Source organism: Perca fluviatilis, chromosome 22 (assembly GCF_010015445.1).
Source record: "Perca fluviatilis chromosome 22, GENO_Pfluv_1.0, whole genome shotgun sequence".
Classification (NCBI taxonomy): domain Eukaryota; kingdom Metazoa; phylum Chordata; class Actinopteri; order Perciformes; family Percidae; genus Perca; species Perca fluviatilis.
This window is the reverse complement of record NC_053133.1, coordinates 31,666,562-31,681,561: the sequence shown is the minus strand read 5'-3', so window position 1 is coordinate 31,681,561 and position 15,000 is coordinate 31,666,562. Positions and strand designations below refer to the sequence as shown.

General features: G+C 42.8%; 1 protein-coding gene across 11 annotated transcripts in view; it reads right to left on the bottom strand.

Moving 5' to 3' along the window:
• The window catches only part of LOC120551888 (receptor-type tyrosine-protein phosphatase mu-like), a gene marked incomplete at its 3' end in the record, with an annotated part of 89,867 nt that overhangs the window by 13,417 nt on the left and 61,450 nt on the right, over window positions 1-15,000 (bottom strand). For 3 of the 11 annotated variants that reach the window (XM_039789451.1, XM_039789456.1, XM_039789459.1), the window contains 5 exon segments: window positions 3,292-3,506; window positions 6,339-6,350; window positions 9,459-9,485; window positions 10,813-10,887; window positions 13,057-13,175. In XM_039789451.1, the coding sequence (XP_039645385.1) occupies window positions 3,292-3,506; window positions 6,339-6,350; window positions 9,459-9,485; window positions 10,813-10,887; window positions 13,057-13,175 (448 nt within the window). 11 annotated transcript variants of the gene reach the window in all.

Genomic DNA, 15,000 nt, shown 5'->3' with positions numbered 1-15,000 from the left:
TAACACCAGAGATGCTAACACCAGAGATGCTAACATCAGAGATGATAACAGCAGAGATGCTAACAGCAGAGATCAGTAGTTCAGTCATTGGATTATATTATATAATCTGCACAGTAGAATTAAAACCACAGGAAGGAAGGGCTGTTCTTAAGAGACCAAAATACTAATCTATTCATCTGGAGATTAATCCACCAGACAGACAGACAGACAGACAGACAGACAGACAGAGACAGAGACAGACAGAGAGAGAGACAGACAGACAGAACGAGAGAGAGAGACAGAGAGAGACAGAGAGAGACAGAGAGAGAGAGAGACAGAGAGAGAGACAGAGAGAGAGAGAGACAGAGAGACAGAGAGAGAGAGAGAGAGAGACAGAGAGAGAGAGACAGACAGAAAGACAGACAGACAGACAGACAGAAACTGAAAGAACTCCTAACCGCTAACTTTCTGCAAATGGAGGGTGAAAATACTCTGAGTGTGCATGTATAATGGATCAACCCTGAGGGCAGACACACACACACACACACACACACACACACACACACACACACACACACACACACACACACACACACACACACACACACACACACACACACACATTTTTAGGCCATTAGCTAGAGGGAAGATCTATAATGTATGTCCATCTGTGTGTGTGTTCAGGTAAGTAACATCCATTAGTAACTTTCTCCTGATGAAAACGGGTAAACATGTGGAGTGCACACGCACACAATTACACACACACACACACACACAGTTATTGAACGTTAGCCGTGTGTTTACTGTGTTCTTCCTGCTTGTGATTGGAGCTGAATCGATCATTAATTATAATTTTTTCCTCCGTTCTGTTGAATCCTGTTTGGTTTGGAAGCGATCGGATCAGAAAACGTCTCCTTGGGCGCTGACAGACTGAATAATAATCACAACTATTGATCGGTAACGAAACGAGCCATCCAGGTCCACTGTTCCTTTTCCCTCTGTGTGTTTTTGAAGCTTTTAAAGTGACAAATGTCAAACTCAGCTTCCTAAAAATGAGCTCTGCATCCTGGCGTCTTCACGGTCCCAACAGTCCGATGGTCATCTCCTCGCCAGAGCCCGTTTCTACGTATATATAACTATCTATACCTCTATATAACTATATTTAACTCTATTTAACTATCTATAACTATATATAACTATCTATAACTATATATAACTCTATTTAATTCTATTTAACTATATATAACTATATATAACTATATTTAACTATATTTAATTCTATTTAACTATATATAACTATATATAACTATATTTAACTCTATTTAATTACATATAACTATCTATAACTATATATAACTATATTTAACTCTATTTAATTACATATAACTATATATAACTATATATAACTATATTTAACTATATATAACTATCTATAACCATATATAACTCTATTTAATTCTATTTAACTATATATAACTATATTTAACTCTATTTAATTCTATTTAACTATATATAACTATATATAACTATATTTAACTCTATTTAATTACATATAACTATCTATAACTATATATAACTATATTTAACTCTATTTAATTATATATAACTATCTATAACTATATATAACTATATTTAACTCTATTTAACTATATATAACTATATATAACTATATTTAACTCTATTTAATTACATATAACTATCTATAACTATATATAACTATATTTAACTCTATTTAACTATATATGACTATCTATAACTCGCTGTCTCATGAACTGGTCTTCCAATCTACTACAGGCCTGGTTTCTTAGCTAACAGTTTTTTGACAGCGTTGGATATTAATAAACTAATTGACCGCCCAGTAACGATTGGGGGAACAGGCTGACATCATGTCTGCCCTTCACAATAAAAGCACAGCTTAAATTCACTCATTTCGCTGAGAGGAAACTCAGTAAAAGTAAATTTTTACATTTTTACTGTTATATTTTATGAATAAATTCTGAATCTGTCAGGTAAATGTAGTAGTAGAATGTTTCCTCAGTAAGTCAGTAGTGGACTACACAGTGTGGTTGCGTATTAAGAGCTTTGGGGATCCTTGTGTAAGTCATTTTGGGGAATTATTTGGTTCTGGAGACCTCTGCAAGCAGCAACACCACAGGCCAAGCAACGGCCTGTTCCAAACAGGCCCATTCTAGACGGGCTCGGTACTAGTTTATATATGTGGTACCACAACACGTGTGTGTGTGTGTGTGTGCGTGTGCATGTGCGTGTGTATGTGCGTGCATGTGCATCGTGTGTGTGCCTGCGTATATTGTGTGTGTGCATCATGTGTGTGTGTGCGTATGTATGTGTGCGTGTGCATCATGTATGTGCACATTATGTGCGCGCATGCATGCTTGCATATGTGTATGTGTGCATCGTTTGTGCATCGTTTGTGTGCGTACATACGTGCGTGCGTGTGCCTCATGTGCGTGTGTATGTGCGTATGTGTGCATCATGTGAGTGCGTGCGTGTGCATTGTGTGCGTGCGTATGTGTGCGTGTGCATCATGTGCATGTGTATGTGCGTGCGTATGTTTGTGTGTGCATCATGTGCGTGTCTGCGTGCGTATGTGTGCGTGTGCATCATGTGCATGTGTGTGTGTATCTTGCGTGCATGCGTGTGTGTGTGCGTGCATATCTTGTGTGTGTGTGCATGCGTGCGTATGTGTGCGTGTGCATCATGTAAGTGTGTGTGTGTTTCTTGCGTGCATGCGTGCGTGTGTGCGTGCATATCTTGTGTGTGCATCATGTGCGTGTGTGCATGCATGCGTGCGTATCTTGTGTGTGTGCATCATGTGTGTGTGTGCGTATGTATGTGTGCGTGTGCATCATGTATGTGCACATCATGTGCGCGCGTGCATGCTTGCATATGTGTATGTGTGCATGCATGTGCATCGTTTGTGTGGGTACATACGTGCGTGCGTGTGCCTCATGTGCGTGTGTGCGTGCATGCATGCATACGTGCGTATCTTGTGTGTGTGCATGCGTGCGTGTGACCGTGCGTGCATGCGTATCTTGTTATTATTTTGCGTGTAATGGCGTAATGCGTGTCGCGTGTTGCGTCGATGTGCGCTGCGTATCTTGTGTGTGTGTGCGTGTGTGTGTGTGCGTATGTGCGTGTGTGCGTGCGTATCTTGTGTGTTTATGTGTGCGTGCGTGTGCATCATGTGTGCGTGTTGTTATTGCATCATGTGTGTGCATCTAATTGCGTGCGTGTGTGCGCGTCATTATCTTGTTTCGTTTGTTGTTTTTTGTGCGTGCGTGCGGCCCTCACCTCGTACTCTTCCTTGAAGCCGTAGCCTTCGGCACACTTCATCTGCGTGATGTGCTGCAGCAGGTCGGCCACGCGGATGGCCGGGTGCAGCTGTCCCGTCTGGTAGGGGGGCGCCTCGCGCTCAGACTCCCGCTGCTTGTAGTGGGACTGGACCAGGCTGCTGGTCTCGCTCGTCATGGTGTGGCTGTCGTCTGCAGGGGGGGCCACACAGCAGCATGTAGAGGACCAGAAGAGACAGGACGTAGCGTTATGTTGGGTGGACCGGACAAACAGATACAGACATACAGAGGCATCGTATGGCACTATGCTGTAGAACGGGTTGGAAAACGATGAGAGCTTTAAAAAAAACTTTAAGAAAGCGACAAAAAAAGCAATGTAAAGTATTTTTTAAATCAATAAAAACTAAAAAGTGTTGAAAGAAACGACAAAAGTTGGAAAAAGCTACAACAACCTTAAAAAAACACACAAATCAAGGGACAGGATTTGTGTGAAAACAGTTTTATTTTACCTGACATCAGGTTTCAGTTAAACACATTTATTTCTCATTTTCGTTTTTGAATTCCATGCTACCCGTCAGATTAACTGATTACTGTGCAAATTATAGTTATATTTATATAATTATAGAGTGTGGTCTAGAGCTCCTGTATCTGTAATATCTCAGATCGAAACCGATGATTTCTGAGATGCTGACATTAAACCCTAATGTTGTTGTTGTTGTTGTTACTACGACAACACAGATGAATGGGACACACATCACGTGACTGGAGAGAGGATGGTGATTGGCCCTGGTTTCTGTTCACACTGCTGCCGTAAACAAAAGAAGCAAAAAAAGAAAGAATACCAATCAAGAGTGTAAAAATACTGGATCTGGGTCTGGAGCCAACGCTGAAGGTCCTTAAACCTGCATTCTATCTGAACTCCTGCAGGGGGAGACTCCTTAAACCTGTATTATATCTGACTACCAGCAGGGGGAGACTCCTTAAAGCTGTATTATATCTGAATTCCTGCAGGGGGAGACTCCTTAAACCTGTATTATATCTGACTACCAGCTGGGGAGACTCCTTAAAGCTGTATTATATCTGACTACCAGCAGGGGGAGACACATTAAACCTGTATTATATCTGAATTCCTGCAGGGGGAGACTCCTTAAACCTGCATTATATCTGACTACCAGCAGGGGGAGACACCTTAAACCTGCATTATATCTGAATTCCAGCAGGGGGAGACTCCTTAAACCTGCATTATATCTGAATTCCTGCAGGGGGAGACTCCTTAAACCTGTATTATATCTGACTACCAGCAGGGGGAGACTCCTTAAAGCTGTATTATATCTGAATTCCTGCAGGGGGAGACTCCTTAAACCTGCATTATATCTGAATTCCTGCAGGGGGAGGCACCTTAAACCTGTATTATATCTGACTACCAGCAGGGGGAGACTCCTTAAACCTGCATTATATCTGACTACCAGCAGGGGGAGACTCCTTAAACCAGCATTATATCTGAATTCCAGCAGGGGAGACACCTTAAAGCTGTATTATATCTGACTACCAGCAGGGGGAGACTCCTTAAACCTGCATTATATCTGACTACCAGCAGGGGGAGACACCTTAAAGCTGTATTATATCTGACTACCAGCAGGGGGAGACTCCTTAAACCTGCATTATATCTGAATTCCTGCAGGGGGAGACACCTTAAAGCTGTATTATATCTGACTACCAGCAGGGGGAGACTCCTTAAACCTGCATTATATCTGACTACCAGCAGGGGGAGACACCTTAAACCTGCATTATATCTGACTACCAGCAGGGGGAGACTCCTTAAACCTGCATTATATCTGACTACCAGCAGGGGGAGACACCTTAAACCTGCATTATATCTGAATTCCTGCAGGGGGAGACTCCTTAAACCTGCATTATATCTGAATTCCAGCAGGGGGAGACTCCTTAAACCTGCATTATATCTGACTACCAGCAGGGGGAGACTCCTTAAACCTGCATTATATCTGAATTCCTGCAGGGGGAGACTCCTTAAACCTGCATTATATCTGACTACCTGCAGGGGGAGACTCCTTAAACCTGCATTATATCTGAATTCCAGCAGGGGGAGACTCCTTAAACCTGCATTATATCTGAATTCCAGCAGGGGGAGACTCCTTAAACCTGTATTATATCTGAATTCCTGCAGGGGGAGACACCTTAAACCTGCATTATATCTGAATTCCTGCAGGGGGAGACACCTTACACGCGGTTAGGAAACATGATTACTACCCGATGTGAGTCGCACATGCGTCACTTTGCGACAAGTAGCCGACAAGATGCTAACGCCGTTTTGAGCTAACGTTAGCAATCAAACAATCATAGATAGCTACAACGTTTTTGATTCATGATTTCCATTATTTTATGGATTTCACAAATTTTAGTAAGACACGTTATGCGGTAGACCGTTTAAATCTGAGCATGCCAGAACCAGACCCAGACCCAGTCTACGGTCCAGACCCAGACCCAGTCTACGGTCCAGACTCAGAACCAGACCCAGACCCAGAGCTAGTCTACGGTCCAGATGTGGTCCGGGTTCTTGCAGCTGCAGTGTGAAAAGAGAGCAGAGAGTTCAGAGTCCTGACGAGAACATTTAAAACACACCTTCCACTACACTCTCTAACTCTGTTCTTATTGGCTAGCCTGGGGGCTGACTGACCAATCAGAAACTCTCAATCCAAAACAGCCCAATCATGGCGAGGGTGAGGAAATGGCCAATGGGATGGCAGCGCCGGCGGAAAGGACGGCGAGATATGAGACAACCACGAGAACACAAACAGCAACCAATCAGAGAGGGAGACAGATGGAAACACCTGATTGGTTCTAAGGGAAAATGGCAGGAAGATTGTTGCGATGTTTTCACAATTTCACAGAGAGGGTTAAAAATGAGGCACTGATGACATCACAGTGGGTGGTGGGTGTGGCTCCATGCGCAGTGGTGACAGACACCCCCCCTCCCCCCACCTCCCCAACATAAGTCCCGCCCCCTTAGCCCCAAATTTAGCCACTTACCATTAATGGGCACTTTACACAGAGAAAGATAGAAGATAGGAAGGAGAGAGAGGAGACAGGGTATAAGCAACAACTTTAGCTTTAGCCTGGGCTAAACACAGCTAGCATGACTCAGACAGGAACTACTCCTAGCCTAAGCTAAGCTAACCTGGCTAGCCTGGCTAACTGTTCCCTCAGCGTATCGGACTCGTAGCCTCGGCTAACCTGGCGACAGTTTAGCTAGCCTGAAGAGAGAGGAGAAAAGGAGTTTAAGCGACAGTTTTGCTCTTAGCATTCCCCTTCCTTCACTTGGACATTAAACTAGCCTAGCAGCACATTTAGCACAGCAGTTAGCATATCTGAGTTTAGCCTAAGGTTGTTAGGTTTCTCAGTCTGTACGAGCCTTGGTGCTCGATTTATTTTGGAGTTTAGATCCAAGCACAGACTGTTTAAAAGAAGTGGGCATTAACCTAGCCTAGCAGCACGTTTAGCGCAGTTAGCATCTGAGTTTAAACTGGAAACATATAGTTGATGTTCAGCAGAGAGGTGTGGTGTGTTAATTAGGTTTGATGTACTTTGTATGAGCCTCTGTGCTCAATTTATTTTAGAGTTTTTCAACCACAGGCTGTTTAAAAGAAGTGGACATTAACCTAGCTTAGCAACACATTTAGCGCAGTTAGCATCTGAGTTTAAACTGGAAACATTTAGTTGTAAATGGAAAAATAGTGGAAAAAAGTGCTGACAGCATCAAAAACCTTCGCTTAAACGTTGAAAAAAAAGTTGGAAAAGGGACAAAAAAAATGTACGTGTCTTTTTTAGTTGTTTTACACTTTGGGAAAAATGACGAAATTTCGGCAGAGTTCACTGGAACATTTTGGTTGCCTAGAAATGTTAAAAAAGATAAGAAAGGGGTGGCGCTGAAGTCTAGAGTCTAGAAAACAGACGGTTTATGAAAAGTTGAACATGTCGGAAATAAGAGTCGAATAAAAGTGTGGAAAAAATTCGAAAAGCGTCGGAAAAAAATGTCGGAAAAATTGGCTTTTTTTGGCTGTTGTCAGTGTTTTCACTTCAGCAAAGTTTTGGTTGCCTAGAAATGTCTCGTTCAGCGTTCAATTCTGAGAAAGACTCGATTTATTTTGGAGTTTAGACTCAACCACGGACTGTATAAAAGAAGAGGACATTAACTTAGCAGCACATTTAGCGCAGCAGGTACTAAGTTTAGCCTAAAGTGGAAACATTTAGTTGTTTACATCGGTAAAAAAGCGGTAAAAACATTGAAAGAAAACGTAGAGCAAAAAAACATCAAAAAAATAGACAAAAACTTTTTTTTAAAGCCCCAAAATGTTGAAAAAAGCATCAAGAATGTTGGAAAACTAAAGAAATGTGCAGTGTCAAATAATACCGTCGGAAAAACGTGTCGAAAAAAAAGTCGAAAGATTTGGAAGAAAGCGCCCAAAGAAAGCTTTGAGAGAAATGGCGCAAAAGTGCGGCAAAAAAAGAGCGGCAAAAAGGAGCAGCAAAAAAAGAGCGGAAAAAAGGAGCAGCAAAAAGGAGCAGCAAAAAAAGAGCGGCAAAAAAGAGCAGCAAAAAAAGAGCGTCAAAAAAAGTGCAGCAAAAAAAGTGCTGAAAAAAGAGCGGCCAAAAAAGAGCGGGAAAAAAGAGCGGCCAAAAAAGAGCGGGAAAAAAGAGCGGGAAAAAAGAGCGGCCAAAAAAAAGTCGAAAGCTTGGGAAAGAAAGCGTAAAGAAATAGAGACAGCAAAGTTTTGGTGTCTGAGAAATGTCTCGATGAGTTAATGCGATCAGACGGAGAGAGTTTTAACATCGGCGGACCGATCGATAACGACGCTGATAATCGTTTCTTACGTAAGATTTTTAATGTTGAAGAACTGTTCATGGTTCTTCTACAGATGTTAGAATAGTTAACTCTCACATTGGCTTCTGCTGCAACTTTTAGTTTTTCTGGGTCAGAATTTAAAACTAAAATTGTGACTAAAAAATAATTTTAAAAAGTCATATTTTGTCATTTTTTCCAAGTTTTTTTTTTGCGATTTTGTTCTTTTTTTATGTTCTTGAATCATTTATTTCCCCAAAATGCAACAGGTTAAAGATATTTTGAGTTAACAATAAAGGGTGCTAACTTAAAGCTAACATAAAGCTAACTTAAAGCCAACTTGAAGCTAACATAAAGCCAACTTGAAGCTAAGTTAAAGCTAACTTAACTTAAGCACAGATTTCAAGACTTTGTATTGCAGGATTGTGTTTGAGTTAGTTTATCTTCCTGTTTACTTAATGTTTAAATTAAGGATTTGTGAGTCTTGAAACATCCCAGAACCAGACCCCCCAAATCCCCCTGCCACCCCCACCCCCATCCCTCCCCCGTCCGCGAGGCGTGTTGTGTCCATGCAGACAGATGTGACGTCAACACGACACGCAGGGATGTTGTGGATGCGGGGATGGAGTGAAGCCCACCGTCATTTCCAAAAAAATTTAAACAAAAAAAATAAATAAATAAATAAAAAGGAAATTATAGAATGAAAAGAATTATGGAAATAAATACAAAAAATAACGAAATATTATTTAAAAAATTTAAAATTAATAAATAAATAAGATATATATTATATAATATAAATTAAAATATATATATTTTTGAATGAATTACAAAAATGCATAAATAAATAAACAATACAAAAATAAAACAATAGATTAAAAAAGGGCAAAAAAATTATCAGAAAATAAAACAAATTTTTTTTTTTTTAAACTAGAGACGCAAATCAAACCAAAAACTCTTTAATCGAAAAAAATTAAAATATAAAAAAAATATAAAATAAAATTCTGTAAAACTGAACAAACGTAATAATCAAAGATGGAGGATTTGGAGAAAAATAAAATAATAAAATAATATGTTTTAAACCCAAAGAACCAAAAGCAGCCGAACGAGAAGCAAGCAGGGATGGATGGAAGCCAATATATCACTCTCTCTTTCTCTTTTCATTCTCTCCATCCTCTCTGTGTCTATCCTTTCACCTGTTTCTCTCTCTCTGTCTCACCTGTCTGTCTCTACCTGTCTGTCTACCTGTCTGTGCACGCTGGTGTTTCTCGTTCTGTCCTACAGAGGAAGGAAAGGAAAGAAAAGAGTCTCACCCAGAATGGCCGTCGGTACGAAGGGATCTGTGGTCAGGAAGCATCAGCAGCAGAGAGACGGGTAGAGGGACAGACAGAAGAGAGAGAGACAGGCAGACAGGCAGGCAGAGAGACAGACAGAGAGAGAGAGAGAGAGACAGACAGACAGAGAGAGAGACAGGCAGACAAGCAGAGAGACAGACAGACAGACAGAGAGACAGGCAGACAGAGAGAGAGACAGGCAGACAGGCAGAGAGACAGACAGACAGACAGAGAGACAGGCAGACAGCCAGGCAGAGAGACAGACAGAGAGAGAGACAGACAGAGAGAGAGAGAGACAGAAAGAGATAGAGAGAGAGACAGACAGACAGGCAAGTAGAGAGACAGACAGGCAGACAGGCAGAGAGACAGACACAGAGAGGCAGAGAGACAAACAGAAAAACAGAGAGAGAGAGAGACAGACAGACAGGCAGGACATAGGAAATAGAAATAAAGAAGGAAAAGTCAGCTCTCTACATCTCTAAATGTAAATGCATCCAGCTGACAGGAACAGGAAGTGCTGGCAGGCCGAATGTAAACAAAGACGGAGAGCTAAAGGCTAAAGGCTAAAGGCTAAAGGCTAAAGGCTAAAGGCTAAAGCTAACCTGTTATCAGCTATCAGTACGCAGCATTTTTCCTCGCCAATGTGCGGTCTCTGGCGGACAAAATGGACGAAGTGCGGCTGCGTATCACCACTCAGAAATGGAACAGGTTCCCGAGAGCGCCGGAGCCAAAGGAGCGCGGCGTCCTTTGGTCAGAACGAGTCTCACGGCCGCCGGCGTCCGAACTGTTGACCCGTAGCCACGTTATCACCATGACGATGCAGTCTGATAACAGCTGACCCGTAGCCACGTTATCACCATGACGATGCAGTCTGATAACAGCTGACCCGTAGCCACGTTATCACCATGACGATGCAGTCTGATAACAGCTGATATCAAGGTTGTTTTGTAGGAAAAAAAACATTTAAAAAGCGCTTTTTGAAGTTTGCGAATCGATTCTCAATCTTAGAAGGAAGGAACCCCTAATGTCGGCGCACTCGGCTGAGTGTCGTCTACTCGGCTGACTGTCTGCGCACTCGGCTGAGTGTCGGCACACTCGGCTAAGTGTTGGCACACTCGGCTGGGTGTCGGCGCACTCGGCTCAATGTCTGCACACTCGGTTGAGTGTCGGCACACTGGGCGGAGTGTCTGCGCACTCGGGTGAGTGTCGGCGCATTCATATAGGGGTAATAGATGGGGGGGGGTATTACCTGGGTAGTAGGAGTTGGGGTAATAGATGGAGGGGTATTACCTGAGTAGTAGGAGTTGGGGTAAAAGATGGAGGGGGGTATTACCTGGGTAGTAGGAGTTGGGGACTGTGGTGCTGATGGTGTTGGTCTTCAGGGTGAAGGAGGATGGAGATGACACCGCTGAGAAGAGACGGAGAGAAACAGCATCATCACTACAGCAACTAATGTGGATTCATCCGCCGCTGAAAATAGTTCCCAACAAAGTCAGTGATTCCCCAAAACATTCACGAATTAAATCCTGACACAGAGTGAGAATATGTTCACGTCTTGGCTTCCTCTTTGAAACTGCTAGAGTCTGTTTTACATTATAGAACAGACGCTGTATTTTTTGAGATTAGACAAAGGTCAACTTTGCTAAAAAAAAACGCCCTACGTCGAGTTCTTTAGGAGGATTTTTACTTTGACAAAGTTTACTTACAGTGTGGTATTAGTACTTTCACTGAAGTAAAGAATCTGAATACTTTTTCCACCACTGGTGTCAGGTTTATTTTGTTTAGCATCATGCAGTACTGGTGTAAGGTTTATGTTGTTAAGCATCGTGCACTACTGGTGTCAGGTTTATGTTGTTCAGCATCGTGCACTACTGGTGTCAGGTTTATGTTGTTAAGCATCGTGCACCACTGGTGTCAGGTCTATGTTGTTCAGCATCGTTAACCACTGGTGTCAGGTATATGTTGTTTAGCATCATGCAGTACTGGTGTAAGGTTTATGTTGTTAAGCATCGTGCACTACTGGTGTCAGGTTTATGTTGTTCAGCATCGTGCACTACTGGTGTCAGGTTTATGTTGTTCAGCATCGTGCACTACTGGTGTCAGGTTTATGTTGTTCAGCATCGTTAACCACTGGTGTCAGGTTTATGTTGTTCAGCATCGTTAACCACTGGTGTCAGGTATATGTTGTTTAGCATCGTTAACAACTGGTGTCAGGTCTATGTTGTTCAGCATCGTTAACCACTGGTGTCAGGTCTATGTTGTTCAGCATCGTTAACCACTGGTGTCAGGTATATGTTGTTCAGCATCGTTAACCACTGGTGTCAGGTCTATGTTGTTCAGCATCGTTAACCACTGGTGTCAGGTATATGTTGTTCAGCATCGTTAACCACTGGTGTCAGGTATATGTTGTTTAGCATCGTTAACCACTGGTGTCAGGTATATGTTGTTCAGCATCGTTAACCACTGGTGTCAGGTATATGTTGTTCAGCATCGTTAACCACTGGTGTCAGGTATATGTTGTTCAGCATTGTTAACCACTGGTGTCAGGTATATGTTGTTTAGCATCGTGCCGTTTGAATAAAGTTTGTTCTGAAAACGATGTTTTGTTGATTCTAAGAATACGGAGATGAATATGAAACCTGCAGTAAAAGAATAAGAAGCAGAACGAGTGAGTGTGTCAGAGAAACGCCTGAGGGAAGGTCGCCTCCTCCATCCTCCATCCCCCCCCTCCTCCCTCCCCCTCCTCCCTCCTCCCCCCTCCTCCATCCTCCCTGCGGCTAACTCTTAGTACCTTCTCCGTCTGCCACAGAATCCCTTTTTTCCATTGCTGAACACAAACCATCTCTCTGTCACTCTGTCTGTCTGTCTGTCTGTCTGTCTGTCTGTCTGTCCTTCCGTGAATTGAATCTTTCCATCTCTCTTCACTTTAGGGCTGAATTATTATATAGTATAATAATAATATAACAATAATATTGTTAAAAGGCAATATATATATGTATATATATATATATATATATATATATATACTACTGGGACTGAAGTAGTTAAATAAAAGATGTAATTCATAATAATTCATCATCACATCCAGTTCTGGCCTCCAGGAAAGATCAGTTAGTTTATCTTGTGTTGTTCAGACTAGACAATAATTTATTGCTCGTCTTTGTTGAATAACAGAAGACAAAGAGCTTAAAAAATAATCACATATTAAATCGCAATATTTGGGGAAATAAATCGCATTTAGATTATTTTCAAAAATCATTCAGCCCTACTTCACCTCTCTAAAACACAAGATGTGTCTGTGTGTGTGTGTGTGTGTGTGTGTGTGTGTGTGTGTGTGTCTGTCTGTTTATGTGTGTATGCATGTGTGTGTATGTGTGTGTTTGTGTGTTTATGCATGTGTGTGTGTGTTTGTGTGTGTATGCATGTGTGTGTGCGTGTGTGCGTGTGTGTGTGTTTGTGTGTGTATGCATGTGTGTGTGTGTGTGTGTGTGTGTGTGTGTGTGTGTGTGCGTGTGTGTGTTGTGTGTGTATGCATGTGTGTGTGCGTGTGTGTGTGTGTGTGTGTGTGTGTACTCACTGCGTCCGTTCAGCGTGTGCGAGTGTGTGTCCACCATCGTTGCGTGTTGTGAGTTGTTGACCATCAGAGTCATTTCCTGTCTGGAGCTCAGAGTTTCCTTCCTCTTCTTCGCCAACTTCCTGCAGAGACAAAAATAAAATAATAAATTTTGTAAAACTCAGTCTGGTTTCCTGTCCCTGAACGCACCACAGAGAAGTTCACTCAAACCCAAATCTAATGACCATACAACATGACCATAGAATAACGTTTAGGACCCTATCCTGCACCCGGCGCAGTGCAAAGCCCTTTAAAGTGCTCATATTACGCTTTTTGGCTATTTCCCTTTCCTTTATTATGTTATATATCTTTGTTGTGCACGTTATAGGTTTACAAAGTGAAAAAGCCCAAAGGGACTTACCATCTCCAAAAGAAAGCACTGTTCACAAACTGCTCCGAACAGCTCTGTTGTAGTCCAGCCTTTACTTCAGAGACAAACGTTATAATGCTCGCCTGGTTAGTAGTCCTTACCTAGCTACTGTCAGGGCCCTCATACTCTGCTTCTGACTGGCTAGTAGTCCTTACCTAGGTACTGTCAGGGCCCTCATACTCTGCTTCTGACTGGCTAGTAGTCCTTACCTAGCTACTGTCAGGGCCCTCATACTCTGCTTCTGACTGGCTAGTAGTCCTTACCTAGGTACTGTCAGGGCCCTCATACTCTGCTTCTGACTGGCTAGTAGTCCTTACCTAGGTACTGTCCGGGCACGCCCTCATACTCTGCTTCTGACTGGCTAGTAGTCCTTACCTAGGTACTGTCAGGACCCTCATTCTCTGCTTCTGACTGGCTAGTAGTCCTTACCTAGGTACTGTCAGGGAGAGAGCTCAATACAGAGGGTGAAAAGAGGAGCTGCAGCAATGTGCAGTACCACAAAAATATGGTGTTTTCTGAAAATTAAACCATGTAAACCTATTCTGATATAACCTCTAAATACAATTATGAACCCGAACATGAGCATAATATGAACACTTTAAATTGCAAATGCACTTGTGCCCATGGGTGTGCTGGTCCTACAGGGAGGTGTGTTCAGGTGCATTCTGGGCGTGCTGGTCCTACAGGGAGGTGTGTTCAGGTGCATTCTGGGCGTGCTGGTCCTACAGGGAGGTGTGTTCAGGTGCATTCTGGGCGTGCTGGTCCTACAGGGAGGTGTGTTCAGGTGCATTCTGGGCGTGCTGGTCCTACAGGGAGGTGTGTTCAGGTGCATTCTGGGCGTGCTGGTCTTACAGGGAGGTGTGTTCAGGTGAACAAAAACCTGGTCTAAAGTCAATAACGCAGCATTTCACTGTTATTTTCACAGCAATATAGGGTGATGTTAAGGTGGTATGTGGGGGGTGTGCAGGATATAGGGTGATGTTAAGGTGGTATGTGGGGGGGTGTGCAGGATATAGGGTGATGTTAAGGTGGTATGTGGGGGTGAGTGTGCAGGATATAGGGTGATGTTGGTGGTATGTGGGGGTGTGTGTGCAGGATATAGGGTGATGTTAAGGTGGTATGTGGGGGTGTGGACAGGATATAGGTGGTTAGGTGGGTATGTGGGGGTGTGTTAGGATATAGGGTTGTTAGGTGGTATGTGGGGGTGTGCAGGATATAGGGTGATATTAAAGGTGGTATGGGGGGTGGTGCAGGATATAGGGTGATGTTAAGGTGGTATGTGGGGGTGTTGCAGGATATAGGGTGATGTTTTAGGTGGTATGTGGGGGTGGTGGGATATAGGGTGGTGGTATGTGGGTGTGTGGGTGTAGGATAGTATTTAAGGTGTATGTGGGGGTTGTGAGGATGTGGTGTGTTAAGGTGGTATGTGGGGGTTGTACAGGATATAGGGTTGTTAAGGTGGTATTGTGGGGTGTGTTTACAGGATATAGGGTGGTGTATAAGGATTAAGTGGGTGTGTGGTATAGGGTGATATTAAG